General features: G+C 46.4%; 1 protein-coding gene across 1 annotated transcript; it reads left to right on the top strand.

Moving 5' to 3' along the window:
* Positions 1–1,072: 1,072 nt before the first annotated feature.
* On the top strand, positions 1,073–19,983 carry LOC126536182 (uncharacterized). The gene is made up of 9 exons (XM_072287612.1): positions 1,073–1,170; positions 3,074–3,129; positions 5,680–5,750; positions 7,233–8,985; positions 10,252–10,320; positions 14,713–14,851; positions 15,824–15,916; positions 16,605–16,660; positions 16,827–19,983. The coding sequence occupies exons 1-9, from the start codon at positions 1,073–1,075 to the stop codon at positions 16,904–16,906; spliced, it is 2,415 nt and encodes an 804-aa protein (XP_072143713.1). The 3' UTR covers positions 16,907–19,983.
* Positions 19,984–24,559: the final 4,576 nt, after the last annotated feature.

Below are 24,559 nucleotides of genomic sequence, written 5' to 3'. Positions count from 1 at the left end.
CGAAGTTTTTGCTTCTTCCACTATCGAGGAACGAAGCAACGTTCTCATTTGCACCCGCATGGACTTGACCTATGTTTCGTATACTGTTCAGCCTCATGACTACAGCCAATACGTATGCCTCCGCGTCAGAAATAACAACGCGTCTTTCACTTGTATTGGTTATTACATCCCTCCATCAAGGCAGTTTGACTGTGAAAGACAAATATATATTAAAGAAAACTGATGCCCCTGGGTCATCACTGGGGACTTCAATGCGCGTCACCTGCTTTGGGGAAGCACCAAGATCAACTCCAGGGGAAGGAATGTTGTGTCGCTTGCCTCTGATTATGACCTTTGCATCATGGACGATGGTAGCGATGACGTAACTGCGGGGTCCTACGTATAGCAGCTGTCTCGACTTGACCTTAGTGTCACGGAGCTTCACGTCACATGTTAAATAAGTTTGCGACATCGAGACTACGGGAGTGATCACATTCCTACCTACCCAAAGATAATGGACACACTCGGTTTTTTCTCTCGTGGTGTCTTGAAGAGAGCTGAGTAGGCTATGCTTACGTCGCTTATGGAAGAAACGTGTCGGAGAGATTTTGCCGGCAACATCAACGACACCATCGCAGCAGCAATGAAAGCTGCCAAGTGTTATTATTATCACTGTCGTTAAACCGAACGGATTTCGACATTGAACTTGAGAGACTACATGCGAATCGACGGTGTGCAGAGCGACGACACAGACGCACTATATCAATTTGTGATCTCAGAGACGCCCGCCGCATTCAGAAGAAAGTTAAGCCTGGCATAGACAAACTATAAAGAGTGAGCGATGGAAGACATTCTGTGAATCACTGGATATCCTCGCAAGCCGCTTTCCCATATCTGGAGGACAGTCCATGGTCTTCGTTCATCCCCACAACAATGACACCCATTCGCAGCTTTGGCCCTCCATCTTGGCCAAACTAAGTTTGGTGTGGCGGGGTAATTCTGTGCGAGAGTCACTGGTAAGCCTGTCGACACCAACATTGATGTAAGTGACCTTCCTGCGGCTTGGGTATCAGAAATAGACGTGTCCTTTACGATGGAAGAACTCGAAGCTGCCCTGACCGTTTCTAAACGATTATGCTCGCCAGGTCCTGAGGTGTCACCTATGCTGCCCTGGGACACCTTGGACAAAAGGCAAGAAGAGTGCTTCTGAACAGTTTAAACAACTCATGGCATAGAGGTAGTGTTCCCCGGAAATGAAAGTTAAGTAGTTAAGTTAGAAAGTTAGGTTAAGGTGGTGACCGCGGATCCGGATCATGAGACTGAAATAATCAGAAGAATAAGAATGGGCTGGGGTGTGTTTGGCAGGCATTCTCAGATCATGAACAGCAGGTTGCCATTATCCCTCAAGAGAAAAGTATATAACAGTGCTATAACAAGAGTGCTGGTCTTACCAGCACTCACGTACGGGGCAGAAACCTGGAGGCTTACGAAAAGGCTTCTACTTAAATTGAGGACGACGCAACGAGCTATGGAAAGAAGAATGATGGGTGTAACGTTAAGGGATAAGAAAAGAGCAGATTGGGTGAGGGAACAAACGCGAGTTAATGACATCTTAGTTGAAATCAAGAAAAAGAAATGGGCATGGGCAGGACATGTAATGAGGAGGGAAAATAACCAATGGTCATTAAGGGTTACGGATTGGATTCCAAGGGAAGGGAAGCGTAGCAGGGGGCGGCAGAAAGTTAGGTGGGCGGATGAGATTAAGAAGTTTGCAGGGACGACATGGCCACAATTAGTACATCACCGGGGCATTTGGAGAAGTATGGGAGAGGCCTTTGCCCTGCAGTTGGCGTAACCAGGCTGCTGCTGCTGCTGCTGCTGCTGATTATGAAAGTTAAGTCAACTGGTACTTTTGCTAAAGCCGGGGAAATATCCCTTGGAGTTGGCGGCATATCGTCCTATCACTCTGGCCAGCTGCATCAGATAGGTGATGGAAAGGATGGTCCTTGCACCTCTAGAATGGTATCTCGAGCGTTACAATATCTACCCCGCTTCCATGGCAGGCTCTCGCCGGGGTCGTTCCTCAGCTGAAGGGTCATTGGCCTGACAACGTTTGTGCAAGAGGAGAAAAGCCTTAAGCGCATATCAGTTGCGCTCTTTCTCGACGTGAAATGCGCGTATGACAACGTTGCACATGACGCCGTAATCACTCCCTGGAGACTATTGGAATCGGCGGCCGCATGCTTCGCTAGTTATCCGACTACGTAACTCGCCAGTCATTTTTTGTACAAACAGAAGATGGCCCCACAGCTGGATATTGCACTTACTGCGGCGTGAGGAGGAGTATTGAGTCCCACGTTGTTCAATGTGGCACTCATTGGCCTAGCTGAAGTTTTACCTGAAACAATCTACCTCGCTATATAGTCAGATGACATCTGCCTTTAGAATTCTGCGGTCACTCGCCTTCAGGTTCGCGGGCGCTTGCAGTGGGCAGCAACTTTGAAATCAGCATACCTTCAAACACAAGGCTTGACTCTATGGACCGAGAAATGCGCATTGATTGCATTCACATATAAACATATGACACCATACCTAGTCTCCATTAATGGGCACACTATAACCGATGGAAAGACCCATTGATTCTTGGGTGTAATAATCGACCGAAATCTTTCCTGGAGCCGTCGTTGCACGTACCTGAAGAAAAACTGTTGTCGATTGCCCAGGTACATATTAATGTGCGGGAAAACACAGGGCACATCTGTACGCTCTATGCTTCAGTTGTACAGAGCTCTATTCCTAGGGTACTTACGCTACAGCCTTCCAGTGTTGTCCAGTGCGTGCAAGTGTATTCGCTCATTGAAGAACTTACAGGGCCAATCATTGCGCGCGTGTTTAGGACTTCCTCGCTGTGCATCAACAGCTGCAACAATCGTGCTCGCCAAAGTTCATTCTATCCAAACATACGTTGCTGTGGATTGTCTCAGGATGCAGATCCGTCATCTTCCCCGCGTCCCCGATCATCACTTGGCGTTTTTGCCATCGCAGAAACCTCGTGCAGCATTTTCTGAATCACCCATACAGATTGTCTTCCCAGGATATATACCAGCAGCAAGGCCTTTAGTGCCTTTGTGGCGTCTCCAACAGCCTCAGGTGCGCCTAAGTATTCCGGGTGTAAAGAGAAGGCCAATCACCCAAAAATAGCTCTGAAACAGATGACGCTGATATTAATCAATGAGACATACGGAGACCGAATACAAATCTATACCGATGGTTAGGTCTCACCTACCAGATCTTCAGGTGCGGTTGTCATTCCGGCTACGAAAACCACGATGAAATGCAAACTGTCCGACATGACAACAACGGCGGCAGAGCTTGCTGCCCTGTGTGCTGCTGTCAAATACCTCCTGCAAGAGACACCTCAGAAATGGGTCATTTCTTTACTCTAAGGCAGCACTTCAGTGTGCATTTTCCCTATATCATAGGACTGATGCACAGCTGACATATGGAATAAGAGAAGATCACCATCAAGATATCGCTAAAGGCCATGAAAAGGCTAACTGGACATACCGGCATTGCTGGTAATGACATCGCCAACGGAACCGCCCGGTCTGCCCATCTGGAAGCCTAACCAGTTCCAATGTCCTTATACAGAACAGACGCTGCAAGAAAACCTCATATCGTGGCTAAAGCTATGACACACAAATGCTGGTCTTCTTCCAATCTCCCGAAGTATCATCTTCATAGGCTCGATCCATCTAAGTGCCATCAAAAGTTTCCCGCTCCTAGGCGACAGTATTGTGCCGCCTCTGGCTCGGGGTGGCATTTACGAAGGCCTACTCGTTCCGCATTGGAGTGGGGGATACGCCCATGTGCGACTCTTATAGAACCACAGAAACGATTGAACACCTTCTATGTATCTGCCCCAAGTACGACGTCGCCCGTGACGCTCTCCGGACAGCAAATTGAACCAGCTGGATTCTAGACCATTTTCGGAAATGGAGATCCTTGGATCATGGCCGCACGCGTCGATGGCACACAAAGCCACGAATGCGTTGTTGAAATACGTCAAGTCGACAGGTCTTGGCAACCGTGTGTAGACTCGGTGCGAAGCTTCAAATGTGCGCGAAACTGTGATAGCTCTCTCTCCTCTCTCTCTCTTTATCCCCATGCCGCTTCCCCCAGTTCAGGGTAGCAAACCAGACGTGCGTCTGGTTAACCTCCCTGCCTTTCCTGTCTTCTATCTCTCTCTTTTAGTGTTTCTAGAATGTCTGTATGAGAGAAAAGAATGCAGTCGGGCATGCCACGTAAGGCGCAGAAAGAATAACTGCGGGTCTGAAAGGGCGTCCATGAAAAGAAAACGCAACAGGGGGCGGCAGAGGGTTGGTTAGAGCGATGAGATGAGGAGAGAGAGATAAATCATCAAAAGAAATGGAGAGGTCAGCCTGAGCTAGCCTGCTACTCTGCACATTGCTACGTTGCAGATAGTGCGTCTGACGTAGAGGCGTTTATGCGTATGACCTTGATTGTCTGGCAGGTAGAGCCGCTCCCTCACCAAGAAGGGCCCACCAACTTCAGTTTGAAATTTTATTTAGCTTCGCGCCAAGCGGCGGCTTGATACTTTGCAGATACGATGTTCAGTGCGTGATCTACGTACGGCGCTTGTCTGTCTGCAAGGGCCAAATCTGGTGAGGGGTTTTCTTAGGCTGTCTATGCCATCCCAAACACTACTGAGGAAATAAAAATAATTCAAGGGGCACTTAGTTATCCCTACGTGTACGAATGCGGAAGCCTTTCGACCACCGCGTGATGTTTAGACGACGACCAAACTAGGACAACAACGACCAAACGATGACGACGACTACCATAAGATGATGACGACAAAACGACGACGACGTGATGACAACGACAAAACAATGACCAAACGACGGCGACGACGACAAAACAAGGACGACAAACCATGACGAGGACGACCAAACGACAACACCAAACAAAGACGACTGCCAAACAACAACGACGACGACCAAACAACGATGACACCAAGAAACGGCGAAGACTACCAAGCAACGACGACAACGACAACCAAACAACAACAACCGACAACGATTCTAGCGCGTTATCGCACACCAGTGTCACTAAACGTCGCTGCCAAAACTGCTTTCCCGTATGCATATGCAAAACTGCTGCCAGTGTGCCGGCATAGCTTGAACTACGGGCTAAAACTCCCGTTTGCCATTTGAAACGCTGGCACAAAATTGGTGATCATGCTGTCAAACCAAGGTGCTTCTTCTGTACCGAATCGGAGCGTTTTATCAAACTGTTGTAGCGGAGTCTCAGGAATAAGGGAGTTTCGACATTACGGCTTTTACGTATAATATAAGAACTGGTGTTTCCCGAATGAATCGGCTACTATAACCTTGCCGACTAAGAGACTTGGACACATGGACCACAATTAGAACTTTGTGTTACTTTAAGTACAGCTGCTTTTATCACGATTATTCTGCGTCGCGATAACGCGGCAACTCGATGCAATCTGCGCTATGCTAAATCCACACTAAGTCAGCATGCGCGCATATATACAGGACACCGTTACAAAAGGAAAGCGGCCCTACGCTGTATTAAATGATATGAGACAAGTGCTTGATGCAGTTTTTTATTTATACATGACCCCTAAACTGTTAAACTTGCAGGATAATTTTTCAGAGCTGATCCGGGAACGCTATCTGAGTCCCGAAGAAATGAGCTACAGATATGATTACAACCAGCCTTCGAAGGTGAGTTTTGGCAAGCTCTTATACTCTTTCCACGATCCGACACGTTTATTTTCATGTTGACACACTATTTATTGAGAGCTGCGAGTTATTTCAGTCACTGCTATCACTACAGGCTCAGTTCCGGTAAGTGAAGTTATGCATTTGGACCAGTTAATGCGTAATTAAGTGTGGCTGGACAGCACAAGAATGAGACACATCAAGAACAAGATCGCGTTGTCCTGTCAAGAGCAGTGTCCCTGCGCTGTTCACACACAGGTAGTATTGAAGTAAACTTGCTTTTTGAACTGTACATTGCTTATAATTTCTTGTTAAACGTGTTAATGTTCGGGCAATACTTACTGTTCCACGATGAGCAAAACCAGTATGTATACCAACAGCATATGCGACGCTGCATACCTTCCATTGACGGTCACGCTGCTCTCTTCGAAATAAGAGAGGAAGAAGAAAAGCTACATATCTCTTTCTGAAAGCAAAGTGGTACCTATACGAACCTATATATGAACAATTACATCTATTACGCCATTAGAACTGCAAATAGTTGTTTTGTCTAGAATGCGTAGTTGTTAGTCTGTGTGTGAAGAAAAAAATTGGCCACGTGGAAGACAAGTTACGCATGTTCACACTGCACTGGATTCAGCACGAATGCTACAAAGTGTGCAAGGTATAGCATGGTAAGTTTTGAGAAGTTCGTTTGCCGAAGCAAATTCAACTTTAATAAACTAGGAGCGCTATAAGGGCAAGAGGTCAAGTGCAAAAGGGCATATACAAGATTTAGCGGGTTCTTTCGGAGGGGGTGGGGGGTAGGCAGAAGAGGGTTAAATAACTTCGCCAACTTGGTGTTCGTCGCCAGCTGTGAGGGATTAAATGTATATTGTAAAAACAAAAAAAAAAAGAATTCTCAAAAGTTCTACGCATTTCAAAGCTGTACCACGCAGATATAGCATGCAGTACGGGGACGTCCTACTTACATTTATACAGGGCACATGCTTATTCGTGAAATGATATTTTAGTTTACATAACCGTAATTAATTTCTTGATGCCACACACGCAACGCCTGTTGTGCTTTTCCAAGAAAACAATTCAACAAATGGTTCAACGAGACCTAATCATGGCTCTGTGTGTGTGATGAGGCCTAGGCAACTTTTGGGAGTGTGTGACAGGGTTTGGCATAAATCATTGCCATGCTATAGTGTTCTGACACGTTTGTCTTGATGTCGACGGCAAGAAAATCCTCCCTTGTCACTTCTTGCGATAGCGACTGGCTTTTAAATTGTAGAACGAAGGGAATTGTGGCGCAAAATAAAATAAAATAATAATGAATAATAAATAACACCGTCTTGTGTGCCGTGCATTGGGAGCACGTTAAAGACGTCCTGGTGGTCAAAATTAACCCCGAGTCCCCCAATAGGGCGTGCCTCATAATCAAATCGTGGTTTTGGCCCGTAAAACCCCAAAGTTCTTTACTTCATTGCCCTGTCGCAGACATCTGACTACAGCCCTCCTGAGTACATCCCCGACCCGATTCTGTTCGGCTTGTCGACACCGCCCTGGATTCCTCGCGAAGGCCCCCTCCTGCTCTCGCGCAACCAGACCCCCGAACGTTGGAGGCCTCCGCCTTCACCTCCGGCGGCCGCGGTGCCTCCGGCGCACCGCCAACCTCGCGCCCCGTCACCGCATCCGGCGACTAAGGAACCCGCCAGCAGCGCCGACAGACGTCCGCGATACCCTGACGGCGAGACGAGTGAGCCGTGGTTCAACCACTTCGCCAAGAACAGCGGCGGATCCTTACTTGAGCCTTCCGTATACTGGATGCCGGACAGTGCCGAATTCTTTCGCACTACCAGCGCGCTAGACAGGAAACCTGCGCGGTCGATGGCCACTGAGGAGGAAGACAACATGCCACACGCTGCCACGGACGCGACATTATCGATGAAGCAGCAAGATCATCAAGAGCAGTACCAGCAGCAACAGCAACAGCAGCAGTACCACCACCAGCAACAGCAACAGCAGCAGTACCACCACCAGCAACAAATGCCATCGCGCATGAGCCAGTTCTCGGATTACATCCCGAGCAACGAGTCGCCACCTGCGGCGAGGAGGCGCCTGGGTCCGTCAACCCAGCCACCGGACCTCGGAGGTGTCTTCATCAACCACACGACCGAAGTGCTTCTCTCGGACGCCGGGGCAACAGGTAAGACGCGTCAGCAACAGGACCACTGCGTAGCAGACACGAAGAAAGCAGCCGACAGTGACACGAGCGGCGACAGCTTCCACCAGGGCGACACAGACGAAGGGCGGCACGACCCGAAGTCCATACCCACTGTGCGCCTCCGCAAAGCCAGCAGGAGCCACGGCGGGCAGGCTGCAGCGAGCCGCTCCAGGGAAGGACACGACACTGGGACTCCCCTGAAAAAGCAGGGATCGTTCAAGCAGTCGAGAAGAGAGGCCGCTCGTGAAGCGACCCCGGCATCACGAGGAGCTCAGCCGCACGCTGCGCCGCGGAACGTCGCGCCGACAAGGCGACCGTCCAACGGCAGTGGCGCAGAGCCCAGCAAGTCGACTCCCAGTAATTCGAGGACGTCGAAGGACGCGTACGAGCCTGAGCGGTCAACGAGGAGGGTGAGACAGCATGTTCGAACTGGGGATCATGAGTCACATATTGACCGGAATGATGTCAAACAAACGGCGCACGACGCGCCTGAGAGGAGCGAGGCCAGCGACGCGGGCCACGACAAGAACAGCGACTGGTCAGTGTCCTGCGGAGAACAGCTGCAGTTGAGCGAGAGCAAGCAAGATGCGTCGCGGGACACTGGTCAGAGAGAGGACGAAGTCACGCGGATTCAGGACTCAAAGCTTCAGCTTCCCATGGAGAAGGACCACTCCTCCTGGAATCAGCAGTCGGGGACGGACAGGCTCATGAGAAGCGGCAGCGAAGGACAGCTTCTGGAGCTGGACTCGTCAGGACATCGCAGTGAGAGAAGAAGTGTGCCAGCTGCTTTGGTGGAGTCACGCCACCTGGCTGGCCACTCGCAACGCATGGCTCTGCCGAACACCGAGGAGCAAGAGGCGGACCACCACCAGTCCGCACACACGGTCCAGAATTCCGAGGAGGCACCGGGAAAGTGTCCGGATAAACAGAAGAGCAAGTCTCATAAGCAGTCCAGGAACCTGAGCAGTTCGAGTAGTTCTAGCAGCAAAAGCTTGCCGTCTGACAGTCCAAAGGAGGCGCCAAGTGGTACGTAAACACTTTCACATATTCGCTTTCAACGAATCTGCGCTTTTACTTAAGCTAAAAACAAAACCGTGCATGTTTTTTTGCACAAGACACAAGGAAGCTTGCGGACGTACGAGTGATTAGCAGTGGTTTTTCTTTGGACTGTTATGTAAAATTATGTAAGTCGGCTGCCCTGCAAACCTATTTGCCAACCGAGAACTTTCGTTTCATTTTGACTTTTAAGGAAGCGCACACAAAGACCCTGTTAAACTCGCAGGTCTGAAATGCGTATAAAAGCAATACGTAATAATGAGTCGCGAGCTTCGCGTGGATTTTATCCTTCTTGTCTAGCGTATCTAGCGCAACAACATGGCGGCTTGCAGGCCACCCACTTCGATCCGAATTCACCTTGCTACGTGCTCTTTGTCACGAAAGCAATAAATTAGTGGTAACATAAGCCTTCACTTATAGCCTCATCTCACGCTGAGGGAAAAGTGTTAGGAATGTTCTGCTGTTATGTTGAGATCAGCAGTCGGTTTTGACACTGCTAAGCCTAAAGTTACTATGCGAAAACTCTAGCTAGCTCTAACAAAAGACGCCACCGCTTCCTCGAAAATGGTTTACAGTTTGATATTAGTCGAAATATCGAGAAGCGATCGACAATTCTTTAATTGACATGGTACCAAAACCTTTTACGTTAGCCATGTATCTCCTTGGATACGCTGAACACTTACTAAAAGCCTCCTGGGGAACGTATATAACGTCCATGTAACTGGGTGCTAGTTGCACACGGATACCTTCCTCGCGCGCCACAAGCTTTTGCTACGGTTCTAAAATAATTAGTATGCGTAACAGGTGCATGCTGTCTCCTGTGAGTGTTTAATTGAGCTCTTTAAACTGTTTCACATTATCTCGCTCTCTCTCGCTCACCCCTGTTTACCTCCACAATGTATGGCATCCGGCTGACAAAGTTTAGTTAACTTAATTCCTTATGCATACTTTTCCTTCACCTCTCTCTTTCTCTATGTTTTTGCGCAATCTACGTGAAATTGTTGTCACTTGGGAACTCGAAAACATGAAAGTGCTTGCGAAAATGAAATTACGTACGTTAATAAGAAACTAATATGTCGATTGATTTAGAAATAAGTATATTATGGGGAAGCCAATAAATCACCCGACCAAGGTGTATAAATCTACAAATATATATTCAAACTGATAATTTTTTCCTTAATAATGTTCTAACGAGTAGTTCGGACTTTTAAGTAGTATTGTTCGCTGCAAACGCAGGAAAAGGAAAAGGCCAATCCAACGATAACAGCGAGGACAGCTTTTTCGACAAGGACATTCTACCGCAAGGTAAGATAATGATATTTGTAGCTGTGCAGCGCTTGCTTTCTGTATCGCACGTCTAGAAAAGACCAAAAATTAATGTGTCATTCTAAATTTTAATATGGAAAATTCGTTAAAAGCTTAATCCAGCCGAAACTACGAAGCGAATGCAGGAAGACATGGCTCGCTGCACAACTTCAATTTTGCACTTGCAACATGTGCGAAAAAATATTTAATACGTTTGATAATACATATTCTTAATTAGCTACTTGGACATTGCGATTTGTCATACATGTAATGTCTGGCCCTCTTCAGATAATTCATCGGAAAAGGTCGAAGTGTGCTACGTGCTCCATGGGATAAATCTGTTAAAAGAAACAGTCAGTATCATTGCCACAACGACAGCAAAGAAGGCATAAGAGTGAAAAGAATTAATCGGCAACAGAGGAAACACTAAGACATGTTGGTATTATTAGCTGTGAAGGTAGTCAACGGTCATAATAATAATTGCTCACGGCATCCACTTTGAGTTGGGATGAGGGCAAATAGCATGTGTGAGCTATGCTTACGTGTCACCTCTTTCAAACTCTTTCGAAAATCTGAGCTTCCTTCGCAAACAGCGCTCGCGTTGCAGCCCTAAAGCACGATGCTCCTTACTTTGTCGATGACGAAGGCCTCATGCATTTCGTGCACGTCTATAACGATAACGTTTCAGGACAACTTCCCTGTCAAGCTCAGGCCAACATCATCACAATTTGCAGTGCGACGCCAAATTGTTGCCAGCGAACTCATTCACTGGGACGCATGCTCCATTAAATGATCGTTTAAACAACTGATCAAGCTTCGAGTTCGACCTATGTAAGGGTATATATCCACGTAAAACGGCGAAATTGGTACACAGTGCATTTCTTTCAGCTAATGTACTGGTTGGCATTCTATTTTATTTTCATTTTATATGAAGAAAAATGGAGAGCTAGGCTTTTTTTAGAGCCGCTATCCCAAAATACGGAGCATTTCAGGCCACAGTAAAGAAGGAAAAGGAAGCAGGGTGGAAAAAAAAAAAAAAAGAAAGTCAGTTTCGCTCGAAGGGTAAAGCGTAGAAAACGATAGCAAAGCTAAGCATTCTGCTCAAACTTCTCGGACGGTGCTCTAACAATAACGGTGTTCTAACGGTGTTCTAACAATACGCGGCGCGACATGTTGGCGATTAGTCGCGCGCTTCGCTTCATCCACGGAGGAAGGAAAAAAAAAACTGAGGAGAAGCCCTACCCCCTCCACGGAGGAAGTGACGTGGTACTTTCTTTCCTTTTTTTTTTCTTTAATTTGCTTTATCGGCCATGTTCTCGGGCCACAATGGCGGCTTTGTTATGGTTGTGCGCGCTCGCACGTGTTGCTCCGTACGTTTCGTACCGTGGCAAAGGCGTCGTGTGGGCAGGTTTGAGCTAGCCAACGTGTTTTGCTGCGCCGTGTTATCTGGACTGGACCCTCCTGGATGTTTCTGTGGCCAGATGGGACGGGAGGAACTAAGACTCGTGAAATGGACGCGCATGCAACGCTGTATATACTCAATGAAGAAGGTGGCCGCCCTCGCTTCGAACCAAGCCGTGTCGCGTCAGTCGTGTGCGTCTGCCCCTCGTCAGAGTGAATTCTCAAACTGTTTGTGATGGCCTGTCATGCCGGAAATATTATTTCGCGAGCTTACTATGCACCATTTGTGCCGTGTGCGTTTATTCTTTTTTTAATTATTGGGTTTTACGTGCCAAAACCACTTTCTGATTATGAGGCGCGCCGTAGTGCAGGACTCCGGAAATTTTGACCACCTGGGGATCTTTAACATGCACCTAAATCTAAGTACACGGGTGTTTCCGCATTTCGCCTCCATCGAAATGCGGCCGCCGTGGCCGGGATTCGATCCCGCGACCTCGTGCTCAGCAGCCCAAACCCACAGCGCGCGCGTTTATTCTGAGCCGTGATCCGGCGATGAAAGTTTGCAGCGAGGATCGCCGCCGCTACGCTACGTGAACTGGCAAGACTGCAGGCTTGCAAAAAAACAAAAGCGTGAAAAGGAATGAAAACAACAAAACAAACAAACAAACCGATGACATTCTGTTAAATAGGTTTATGAAAACATATATATATATATATATATATATATATATGAATTGTACGCTATTTAAAACCAAAGGCATTTACTTAAAGCAATTGATGAAGCATTTTTGTATGTTTCCTGCCTCGAACGTCTTCTCGCCCCAGGTTTGTAATGGTTTCAATAAATGCATTGTTAGTCTTTTTGTACTCATTGAATCGCAAATGATTCATTTTAAGCTCCGAAAACAAGTAGTAAATGTGCCGTGGACGTGTAAACCAGCGCAAAATCCATGCAGAGCTGCTCTTTCTTCTTTTGTCCCTTGCAATGAAGCTAAAAAGCAGACGACGCGCAGCATTGTTGTCACCAAAAACACAATAGTCTATTTATACGGAGAATTACGCGTTTTAGAAGCAGGATTCTTTGAGCGGGACTATTTTAGTCGCGGACGCAATCGTCTGTCCCACTCCGGTCATCTTGGCGGGGCGTCCCCTTTATTCTAAAGCTGTACCCGGCTATAGCTGGAAGGAAGCTTCTCGTCTTCTCGTCATTTGGATTCCAACATAACGTTGGCTGTGCATGTCTTTAAAGCGAATCTTGCTTCGCGTAGCCTCCCTGGTCTGGCGTGGAAGCTGGCTGGGTTGCTCACTATCTCAGTGGATATATATATATATATATATATATACACGCAAAACTACAGCGCGACCGGCCGCTCGAGGCACTTTGCGTGTATTCGCGCGGGCTTCTTTCACGCTCTGGAAAAGACATTTATGTAGCACGTATTGAGCAACAGAAAGCTGTATCGGGAGTTTTTCATGATGCTCTACAATTTCCTTTTTGACGCCTTTCATCTAATTATAATATTTGAGGAGTTGATTTGATTAATTAATTAAGACTAAATATGCAATTGGACGGAATGCAAAAAATAATCTGAGTATCTCCAAGCGACCGCAAACAACAATACCCTGGTCCTGTCGAGCTACGTGCCATGTGGATATCTTTAAATCTTGGTGCATGATAGTTGGGACACCCTGTATGTATACACACAAATGTCATATTGTCCCGAATGAAAGTACCAGCGAACGGGCTTATGACGTGCAAATATGCGCACCTGTGTTGCTCGTAACACGACGTAAATTCATACGTAAAACCCGAACATATAATGCCGGCATACGTTCTAAAGTACACCAGCCTGGTAATGGAATTGAATGGTGCACCGAAAACAGCAGACGAGGAGACGTATTATAACACCAGCCTGTTTAGTATATGTACAGATCAAGCATTGGGCTGTCTTCGGATCTTCCAGGCTACAATAATCAGCCTGCTGAAACTTCTGTCATTGTCTTTGTCGTCTACAGAGAGCAGACATGGCTATAGTTTACGAATTAATTCATGTATACTTCATATTCTTTGATTTAGCCATTGGTTACGTGGGGCTGGGTGTGTGCCCGTCCTTGGCTGATCCTCCTGCATCATCATCCTCATCATCATCATCGTAATGATCATAAAAACATTTATTGGTGTCTATTTACAGGGTATTTTGTTGTTGTCCGTCAGGGCCTTTCCAGACGCTGTTGACTGGGTTCAGCAGGGGCGGGGCACTTTGTCCAGGTCTCCAACAGCCCTGCGCCCGCACTGCGCGAGACCAATTCTTGGCAGCGGTCGCTGGCCAGTAGTGCCACCGTTTGCTCCGCACTTGGATTTATGATTTATGGTGACTGCTGCTATAAGTTGGCATGAGCTGTGCTACAAGGTGGCATTTTAACCGCATCCCGGGCAGTTAGCAGCGTATCTGGTTGGGCACATTTTTACTGAGCAGGTTTAAGTTGGGGAATGTTCCTGTCGGGAGCTGTCCCTAATCTTCCAGAACGAGTATGCGCTTTGCTGCGACACGGGAACTACAGAATCCTCAAATGTAGTTATGCGCGTGTCGTACTTTTCTGTGCGTACACCCGTCGTCACCGTTATTTCCTCGACAAGGTGGCAAACATAACCGTTGCGTGACATTCACGCGTTGCGTAGGATGAAAGTGAACGAAATGTGCGCGTTGGATCTGCAAACTTATCTTCTTTTCTTCAGCTTAATATCTGCACAACAACTCGATCATTTCGCTAGAATAGCAGCTTGGGCTTGCTGGTTTTCTATCCTGCTGTTAACAGTGCAAAATGCAGACAAGAGACGAGACAAGAAGACGAGATAAGAAGTGTCTTCTTGTCTCGTCTCTTGTCTACATTTTGCGCTGTTAACAGCAGAACTCGATCATAATTTGCCCCCCCCCCCCCCCCCCCCCCCCCAGAACGCAACGCTTTTGCTGCATTCTTTCTGCCGCTCAGATACCACTGCCTACCAATTTCTCCTTGGCAATGTGAAGCCCACTGCTCCGGAAAAGCCTTCCGTGGTGGACCAGCCCTCGGAGAGCAGCACTGACATTGAGAACGAAATGGCAGCCGCAGTTATGACCAGCCAACCCAAGTAAGACACGCGGTCGTATAGGGTTTCATTTATCTCTTATTGTAAAGTATATATTTCGCATTAGCCGCGTCTATATCATGTTTAACTGTAGAAGCTAATCTGTACGCACTCGTATTTTGGTTGCTCAAAACAAACTTCAGAACGCTCTCCGAGCACGAAGCTATACAAATAATTCATGAAGATACGCTAAGACTCGATGCACATATACAGCGACAGTTTTGTTTGCGTGTGAAAGATACGAAAACGGATGTAATTACGCAAGAAATTAATCTTACAGTTATATCAAAACATTTCTCTTCTGCCATCAGAAATAAGTAAGCCTCTATGTGGGCGAACGCTTTGTCGTCCAGGAGGGACGCAGAAGCAAAATTTCGTTGGCGACGTATCTTTAATATTCCGCCACCGGATCCTCGTGACATTATAACCATTCCGTAGCCTCTTCTTGCCGTTAGCATTGTTTCTGATGCAACAATAAAATATTGAAAGAGAAATATTCAGAATAGGTCACGTCGCACTGACGTCATTCGCGCAGCGTTTAGGCACGACATTGTAAAGGCTAAGTTGGGCCTTCATTTTGTGTCCTATAACAATGAAATTTCAGTCACCAAAGGAAAGGAAATATAGTTTAGGAATAATGCTTAATTGGTCTATACTGATCGTAGTTTTCTTTAGAATCTATTCAGTAGCATTGCTTAGAAATGCACAAAAAGCAAAAAAAAAAAGACCACCTATATATTTATAGATGAAACCGATAGGTATGCCATTGCTTTGAATGCACTTGCATGTCATATTCAAGCTTCTATGGCAAATAAATGTTTTTTGTTTATTTCTACATTTGAAGGCATACCTGAATTTTCTTCCAAGTAGGCGACATCGGTGCACGAAACAAAACGTTCATTGTTTAAGTTACACGTAAAGTTATTGCACTGCACCATCGTGACACAGCGCACTTTCTCACTGCACCCACCCAAGGTATAAAAAGAGTCCCGAAGAGCTCGAGGATCCCAAAGCTGGCAGCAATGATAGCTCCCCTCCGGAGTATGACGTGACCTCTGTCAACATACAGTGAGTTCTTTCTCATACCGGCTGTCTTCACGTTAATCTTTCGAAGCTGATGTTCAGAGATGACGTTAGATATCTGCACGTCTGCACTTGCCTGAGCAGGAGCCGCCAAGTAAGATGCTAGAATATCTGCGCGTGACTATACCGTGCAGGTGCTGAGTAAGGGAACGCAACTAATATAAAAGAAATGAAGGCACGCTAAATTTCGCATCACGTGGTTGGTAAAAGCAGTCCTTTATAGGTAACTGGAAAATCGCGGCCTCCTAATGCAAGATGCTGACGCACGAAAAATCATTTAACCTTACCGTAGTCAAAAAGGAACCCCGACCTATATTCTGTTCCATGAAAACCTAGCATTAGAGTTGGAACTACCAGACCCTGAGGCAAGGCAGACTATATGTCCTGGCACATGGCGTTGTAATACATTGCTCTCTGGATAGGTTGCCGCACAGTTTCTACTTCGGTGCCACATTATTTCACTACTGCAGCAAAGGGTGCCACTGAAAGAACGAGAAGCTGCGATCAGTAAGGCCCCAGGTTGTGTTTTTACCATCGCGAGGCCGTATCAAGCAACAATTGCAAAATTGTGAGATATATTTCGCTGCTTCGCCCTAGCCCCTTGTATATATATGGGATGCTTTGGTATAGGACGCCCTAAAACAGATTGATTGATTACTTTTTTTCTTCATAGGAATCTAATCAGCGCCAAGGTTAAACATGACGTGCCTTCGCTTATTTCACGGAAAGGTGAGTAACTTTGTCCTTTCCTTACATTTGTACTCCTGGGTAGCAGCTTTTCACCCCAGAGATGCAACTATTATATCCAGACCTGGTAGACCGCCTTCCTGTACACTTGCAGAAGCGTTCCGGGATAGCCACCAATGAACCTTAGCGCTCTTTTCGTTCGTTTCAGTCCTGGGCCTCGACATGTACGCGGAGCCCAAAATATTGCAGAGCCAAAAGCGAGACGACGAAGACAGCTTCTTCGACTGACGGGGATACACCGTGAAGCTGAAGCCTGCAGCTCCGTTCGTTTCTGTGTAGCCCGCGGGCGCATTCGCTACGTGTGTGATATGCGGAGATCTTCGGTGGGTGCGAACTGGAGCACTGCCCCAGATGCACTCTCGCCTTGCTTAGTCGGCGGCAGTGAAAACGCATCGTGGTTGCCACGAGCCCTGGCGAAACCGCTTTGCGGGCTGTTTTCACTGCTCCCGTATAACAAAGACTACATCAATGCTAGACCATTGCAGCCAACGCGTCAGGAATTTTGTATCTTTGGTTTTATACACATTATTGCAAGCCACAGCCACGCCTTCTCCTGTTCAGGAAGGAGAACATGCTCAACTATACCGCCGCCTATTCATTTAGCCTTTACCTTGAGTCGCTCCCCCACAAAGGATGTGGTGTGAGAGGAGCTTATAGCAAAGTACGTTTGCCCGTTTACAAAATGTAACCTGTCGAGAGAGAGAGGGAAATTATAGCTGTAACATATAGGTAAAAAATATCAATACATCGAACAAACGCGTGTATGCTCGCCGTATCCTGTAGAAGAAACGCGAAAAAGTATGGACAACGAAGAAACGAGGACGAAGTCGAGTGTCATAGGAGTCAGATGGCATATCATAATGGGCAGTTCGTGGCTGTCGAACTAAAACCCCGTTTACACTTTTCTCTCTGCTACATTAGATATAAGTGTGAAATAGGCCGCTGAGATAACATGAAGCCTTTCAGAAAAAAAAAAATTGAAATTGCGACAGCGGTGACGTTGGAGTTCAGGGCGGAGGTAACTTCGCCTTGAGGAGCGCTTACTTATACGCTTATAGCGCTTATACCCTGGCAGCGTTGCCGAAAATGCCTTGGACGGTACGCGTCGTCATCAGAAGTTTGCGTAGTACAGTTATGTCAAGTGCACAACAGACCACTTGCCTTTCCACACCATTGCGTAGACAAACGCCAAAAACGTGCACGACCACGCTGTGCCGTCCCAAACACAAGTGCCGCATACATGACTGCGCGTTGACCACCTGCACGTAAGACTGAGGTTAAAGCGCCGCCATGCACGTTCCCGCCGATAAGCGGTGGTGGCGCGCACATGGAGGGGCTTTAGCTGAGGTATGGCGATTCTACAAATGTAGTCGCTGACCCCCGCGTTGCTTAGCATGACTTGACGCCGTGGCAGTGCAGTAACAAGTGACGGCATCGTTATAAAGCAATAGAGAAAAGTTCCAACGTTCGTGTATGCCTGTGTTAAGGCTCTTAACTCAATACCTGGCTTTTTCTGTCCTTCACGCTTTTGCAGTAGGCTGTAATAGCGGTACAATCCGTTTTTGTTCACGCTTTAATATGTCCATTCTAAGATGGAGCAGTACTGAAAATACCGAGGTGCTCTCTTGTACGTATAGTTAGCACTGAAAAGTTGTACATTCAAAGGCCAATGTAACGTTGAGATTTCTGTTAGTTTGTTCGTGTGCACAATTGTTCCATAGAAACCACAGTCAGGCGTCGGTGTCAACAAATGCGTCGTCGTCATTTTCAATCCGAAGCACGGTGCACCCACTGTTATACTGCGGTGGATAAGTAAGACTAATACGAGCCAATATCCGACCGATATTGGTTCTCACGCCCGCCGAGGGCTCTTAATTCGATGAATTAAGATTTAATTTAAAGGAATTCATTAATTCGATGAACGATTCCGAAAAAAGCGGACGAGATAACAACGATTTATATATTGCACTCCTGGAGCGGAACCAATTAATATCAGGAAAGCAAGTATTGAAAATCCAGAAGGTCATTGAACGACTTCGCCTTTACGATATTTGCAGTAACGAGGCCATACAGTGGCTTACACAAGCGCAGTGCCAGTACTGCATGTGTTCGGGCAGAACGAGGCAGACGTCTTTTGCACCGAGGCCACCAGCTAACTATCCTGCAAGTGCTCATATATTTCTGTGAATTATGCCTTTTATAGTGAATTCGAACATCGCGTTCTAGTCCTACGGCCTGCACTATTGCCCAGTCACTTTAACTAGAATTGTACTACTTTCTCTTAGTTTGTTAGAACTTGTAAAAGAGATGATCGTTTGGCGACACATACACATAAAACGGACAGCGAGGTGGAATTTTCTGATCAAGTAAACTGCAAGTGAATGGAATGAATTTGTTCGCTTTCTAAATATGAAAGTACAGGACAGGATTTTCTACCACATTCTCCGTAACAATCACCAGGTCTATGACATCACGCAACGATTAGAGAAATGGCGAGATGTCAGTTCCTACTTTTAATTTAAGCCCCCTTTTTTATGCCTGCGAATTTGCATGACACCTTGTTTACAATGCATAAACATATATTATCGCTCATACGCGTTTCATTTGCTCATTGCTCACTCCCGAGCTAGTACAAGCGCGATTCTCCGTAAACATTTTTTTATGCCCACCAGCGTACAACTTAAGTCCGTTCTTTCATGTCCAGAGCTGATCTGTATTTGGGGATTTATTTTGATCCTTTACCACTGAAGTCTAGGCGAGCTATAGTTATATATACTGACGTCACATTTCCGACTGTTCATTTTTTGTTTTGCGTTCAATGAAGGTCATGGACCTCAAAATTCTATCAAAGAGGAGGTTGTCTGGCAAAGGCTTGAGAGCTCACTTTTGTAATTCAGCAAAATTCTACGAGCTAGTTTCTGAATTCATTTCTCAGGAGGTGTGTGCTGAAGTCATGCGCTGTCTGGTGTATGCATTGGGCCATGCAGCACAGCGGACCGAGTGCCAGTCCATCACGATGTTCCTCTTCCACGCGACCACCACCTGCGTCATGGCACAGGCACTACTCGGGATACAAAGCCGGAACTGGCTCATGGAAAACCTATTATACTGAATTGATAAAGTCTGAATCTTGCCAGTATTTTTTTCTACTGTATCAGGGTACTTTCATTTACCGCAAGAAATATAATGTCGGAAGTGTCTTACTTCTCTGACGAGTAGTGTATCCACGAGGAGGCACTGCTTGTCGATGGACAGTCATGTATACGGTGGTAGTCTTGACGGAATAAACGGAGTATGAACGGAAAGTTTGTTGTTCCTCTGTCAAAGTGATGAGACAAATTCAAAGTGGATACAGACTGGTTGCTCAAGAAAACTTGTATTAGGGTAGCAAAGGACAGACGCACCGTACAGACGTACAGACGTAACGCAGTCGTGACGCAGTTATGACCCCAGGTATTTCTGCGAAGGCCGCTGTTCCTAAAAAATCTATGGGCACTTCGCTGAGCTAAACTGCGATAGGCGAAATCCTTTCTATGACTGCCTTGTTGTTGTTGCTACTGCTGTTGCTGGAGCCTTCGTCCCAGGAGATCGACTGAGTCGCTTCAGTCGCATCCGTTCATTGGCTTTCACCCTTCTTGTGCTGGGAGACTCTGGAAGACGCTGGTTCTTTCCACTCGAATGAATCGAGAATACCAAGCACTTGCTTTGCGTGACGATTCGGTATACTAAAATATTTTGCGGTACTAAAGGCAGTAGCTACAGGGCGTTTGCAGTGTGTCCGGTGCCACTGTAGGAGTTATATAGTTTGAACAGAGTGCGGCTTATTGGTTTACAGAGCATATAGCACCGTCCTTTCCAGCGATACGAAAACGTTGTGTGCGATTTTATTGCGGGAAGCGACACGAAGTAACGAAGGCCACGCTAACGAAGGCCACGCTTAGTGGCAGCCATCAGCGAGATGGCGAATGCAGCATACGGTTACTCGGTTATTTAAACCACTGTACCACATCCTCAAGTCACTAGCAGCAGCTCAAACTGCACAAACCCAGGCCGACCTTTCTGCCTTTCGGTAACTAAAACATTCTACTACTACTTTTACATGCTAGAGCCCTTGGGGAAACAACACTGTTCAACTATAACTCTGACGGCCTCGTTTCGCTACAATAGGATTTGGACATTTGACACTGTGACAGTTTTATGCTGCTGTAGCTGCAGTCTTGACGTGCCTGCTGCCATTCCTGTAGGCAGGGCGGGAAATACTTGTACTGCACTGAAAAGTGGTGTTGCCCACAGCTTTTATTTCGAGAAATGACAGTAATTACAGCGGCCCAACTTGTCGTTGGGACAGTTGTTCCAGTCACATTTACGTTGTCCGAGTCCATGAGTACGGCATTCAGAAACCTGCGAGAAAAAAAAAAAGAAAAACCAACGAAGTTATGAAACAGCCATCGAAATACATAACGAAAAGCGCCTCTGCTGTGCGCCACCGCGACTATACCGGAATCAGGAGACTGCGCAAACTGGCGGAATGAAATGGCGAAACGAACTGTCGCGATAAAACTTATCCTATGGCATACTCTGCGTCGCCATTCGCAAGTCTCGGCTTTGTTGTGAGCTGTTCAGACATAATATCACAGCGACTGTGGTGATCGAGCTGAGAAGGATTATGCTTTGCCAACAAAATAAAGCGATCCTTGGCTTTACTACTAGCGTCCCCAAGCAAAGTTGCGACCCGGAAATAAAAATTAATTTTGAGTCAATTTGTACGTCCTTTCCGTTTTGTACGACTGGCCGATGGCGTTCCCCAAAGTTATGTCACCAATTTCAAAAACAGTTTATGACAAAACCACGACGAAGGAACACCGGCGGTAATAGAGCGCGCGAGAAAAACAGGCTGAACGCAATCGCAGCCGTTCATTCCAAAAGACACAAAGCGACTATGCAGAAACTGGCTGCCGCTCAAACATCGTAGAAATTCTTGTTCATACAGACCGACCGGAACAGCATGACTACAGAGGTATACGACGCACGTCATGCAAAAATTAGTCGACAAATCACCAACAACGTTACCGCACCTTCCTATCGTCGCAACAGAAAATATTAGGCCTGAGAAAGGATTATGCGCTGCAAAGTTGACGTTTAGCGAGATTTAGTTACCGTTTGCCACACCGAAGACAAAAGTAAATAAAATCTGTCCGACGTTGAATAAATCAAAAAACTGGGTCGCGCGATTTCGTGCAGGCAAAGAAGGGGATGAAATGAAGCAAAATCAACCAATGAACACGCACAGAGGTACCTAACGGTAGCAGCCACATCCGAACATGAAATATACATGTAATCTCAAAATTCACATGCCATTTATGGCAAAACGGTACAAGTGATGGAGCGTGCTTTAAAATACGCACGTGCCAGAGCTAACGGCGCACAGTGACAAACAAGTGAGGTTTACCATTTGGCACAGAAAAAACAACCGCATAGGCAGCAAACCCATGAATAGTATTTTGAATTCCATGTGAATGCGCCCCGCATTAAAGTCTCATAAAGAACATTCACCGGCACGCACTATAAACCGAATCCTCACGAAAATATAGCAGTATCGCAGCGACAATCAGATGCAGGTTCAGAAAGTGCAGTTTACGGTGCGAGCAACGCTCGCAAAGAACTCACATGAATAGCTTAAAAGCAATCTAAGCTTTCATGCTAGGAGATGTATACGGCAGCGATTCGGATGTACAGAGCTACTCGAACGGCAAAGGCAAATCACAACTGCTCCAAACGTGGAGACGACGATACACTACGCTTTCGCAAGGTTACATGAATGGCGCCCGGTTGCAAAGATATAAGAAATGCCACCCGGCGCACATTCGCCAACCTTCAGACGTGCTTTTGTCTTGAAAAGTGCTTGAAGACAGCAACGTCAAAATAAGTAGGCAGTTTTCTCGTTCGTGAGGCTACGGAAGAGAAGAATGATGGAATCTAAATACTTGTTAAAGGGGTAGGGAAATAAAGAGGTGAATTGCGCATGTTAATGGAAAAGGCAATATTAAACTGCTCCAAGCGTGCAGACAATGATACGGCACTGAAGGTTACACGAATAGGTGGCAAAAATTAATAGGTGACAAACCTTAATAAAGTGCCACCCGGAGAAAATTCGCCAATCTTCAGACGGTATTTTTGTCATTGACAATGATATGGAACGACATGGACTACGATATGGAACTAAAGAACTATGACATTTAGGGGTTTATCGAAGGGGCGCGAAAGAAAAGAGGAGGCGAACGGCGGTTTTGGATGCCAAAGGCAACATTACACTTCTCGCATATATGCGACGATACAGCAAGGTACGTTACGCGAATGGGGCCTGGTGACAAACATCAATAAAGTGCCATCCGGAGCACATTCGCTAACCTTCAGAGGTGCTTTTTTTCTGTAAAATACTTGCAAACAGCAGCAGCAGCAGAATAAGCTGCATTTTTTCTCCCTGGCTAGGATATGGGACTGAAATCGATGGAACGTAACTGCTTGCCAAAGAGGCACGAAAAAAAAAAAAAGAGGAGGAGAATTGCTCATTCGCGTGGGAAATGCAACGTTCAACTGCTCCAAGCGTGGAGACGAATATACAGCACGCAAGGTTACACAAATTGGTTCCGGTGAGAAACCTTAATAAAGTCATATAGAGCACATTCGCCAACCGTAAGACGTGCTTTTGGTTTAAAATGTTCGCAAACAGCAGCGTCAGAATACGCCGGAAATTTGCTTCTTCGCTACACTATGCATAGCAGCTATAGAATTTAAGTGTTTGTAATAGCGGCAGGAACGGAGTGAAGAGATATATTTCAAATTTCCGAGGCAATCGCAACGTTCAGCTGCTCCAAGCGTGTAGACGATAGAGCACGGAAGGTTGGATGAATGGGGTCCGGTGACACATCTCACGTACTTGCCACCCGGAACGCATTCACCAACCTTCCTAAATGCTTTTGCCTTGAAAGTACTTGTAGACTGCTCTGTAAATTTACATACATTGTTCTACCATGATGTAGATATGGAACATAAAACTGGGCTTTGAAAGTGTGTTAAAAAGGCACGAAAAAAAGAGGAGGCGAATTGCTCATTCGCATGGAAAATGGAACGTTCAACTGCTCCAAGCATGAAGGTGACGAAACCACGCGGAAGGTTACACGAATGGGTCCCGGTGACAAACCTTAATTAAATGCCGCCCGGGGCACATTCGCTAACCTTCGCAGGTGCTTTTGTTTAAAAGTGCTTGAAGGCAGCAACGTCGAAATAAGTAGGCAGTTTTCTAGTTCGTGAGGACATGGAACTGAAGAATGACGGAATCTAAATGTTTGTCAAAGTGGTAGGAAATAAAAAGGAGGTGAATTGGTCACCTGAATGGAAATGGCAAAAGTAAAATGCTAGAAGCATGGAGATGGCTATACAGCAGGGAAGGTTACAGGAATGGGTTCCGGCGAGAAACCTTAATAAAGTGACATTTGGAGCACATTCGCCAACCTTCAGACGTGATTTTGGCTGTAAAGTGCTTGAACACAGCAACGTCAAAATGAGCGGGGAGTTTTCTCGTTGAGTACGACGTGGAACTAAAGAATTATGAAATTAAGGTGTCTTTCAAAGGTGCACGAAAAAGAAGAGGAGGCGAATTGCTCATTTGTAGAAGACGATGCAGCAGAAAAGGTTACACGGATTGTGCCCGGTTGCACAGATCCACTAAATGCCTGCCGGAGCACATTCGCAAACCCTCATACGTGCTTTGGTCTTGAAAGTTGTTGCTGACAGCAAGGTCAAAATAAGCAGTCAAGTTTCTCGTTCTCAATAATATGGAACTGAAGAACGATGGAATCTATGTGCATGTCAGAGGGGCGC

The sequence above is a fragment of the Dermacentor andersoni genome, chromosome 4 (assembly GCF_023375885.2).
Source record: "Dermacentor andersoni chromosome 4, qqDerAnde1_hic_scaffold, whole genome shotgun sequence".
Classification (NCBI taxonomy): domain Eukaryota; kingdom Metazoa; phylum Arthropoda; class Arachnida; order Ixodida; family Ixodidae; genus Dermacentor; species Dermacentor andersoni.
The sequence above is the reverse complement of the archived record's forward strand: the minus strand, read 5'-3'. Positions and strand labels throughout refer to the sequence as shown.

Excerpts from the sequence above, each read along its gene's own strand:
- LOC126536182 (XM_072287612.1), top strand. The coding sequence starts at position 1,073 with ATGGAAGAACTCGAAGCTGCCCTGACCGTTTCTAAACGATTATGCTCG. Across the intron at positions 3,130-5,679 it reads GGCGTCTCCAACAGCCTCAG|AGCTGATCCGGGAACGCTAT; the intron begins GTGCGCCTAAGT and ends ATAATTTTTCAG. Across the intron at positions 16,661-16,826 it reads TTCGCTTATTTCACGGAAAG|TCCTGGGCCTCGACATGTAC; the intron begins GTGAGTAACTTT and ends CGTTCGTTTCAG.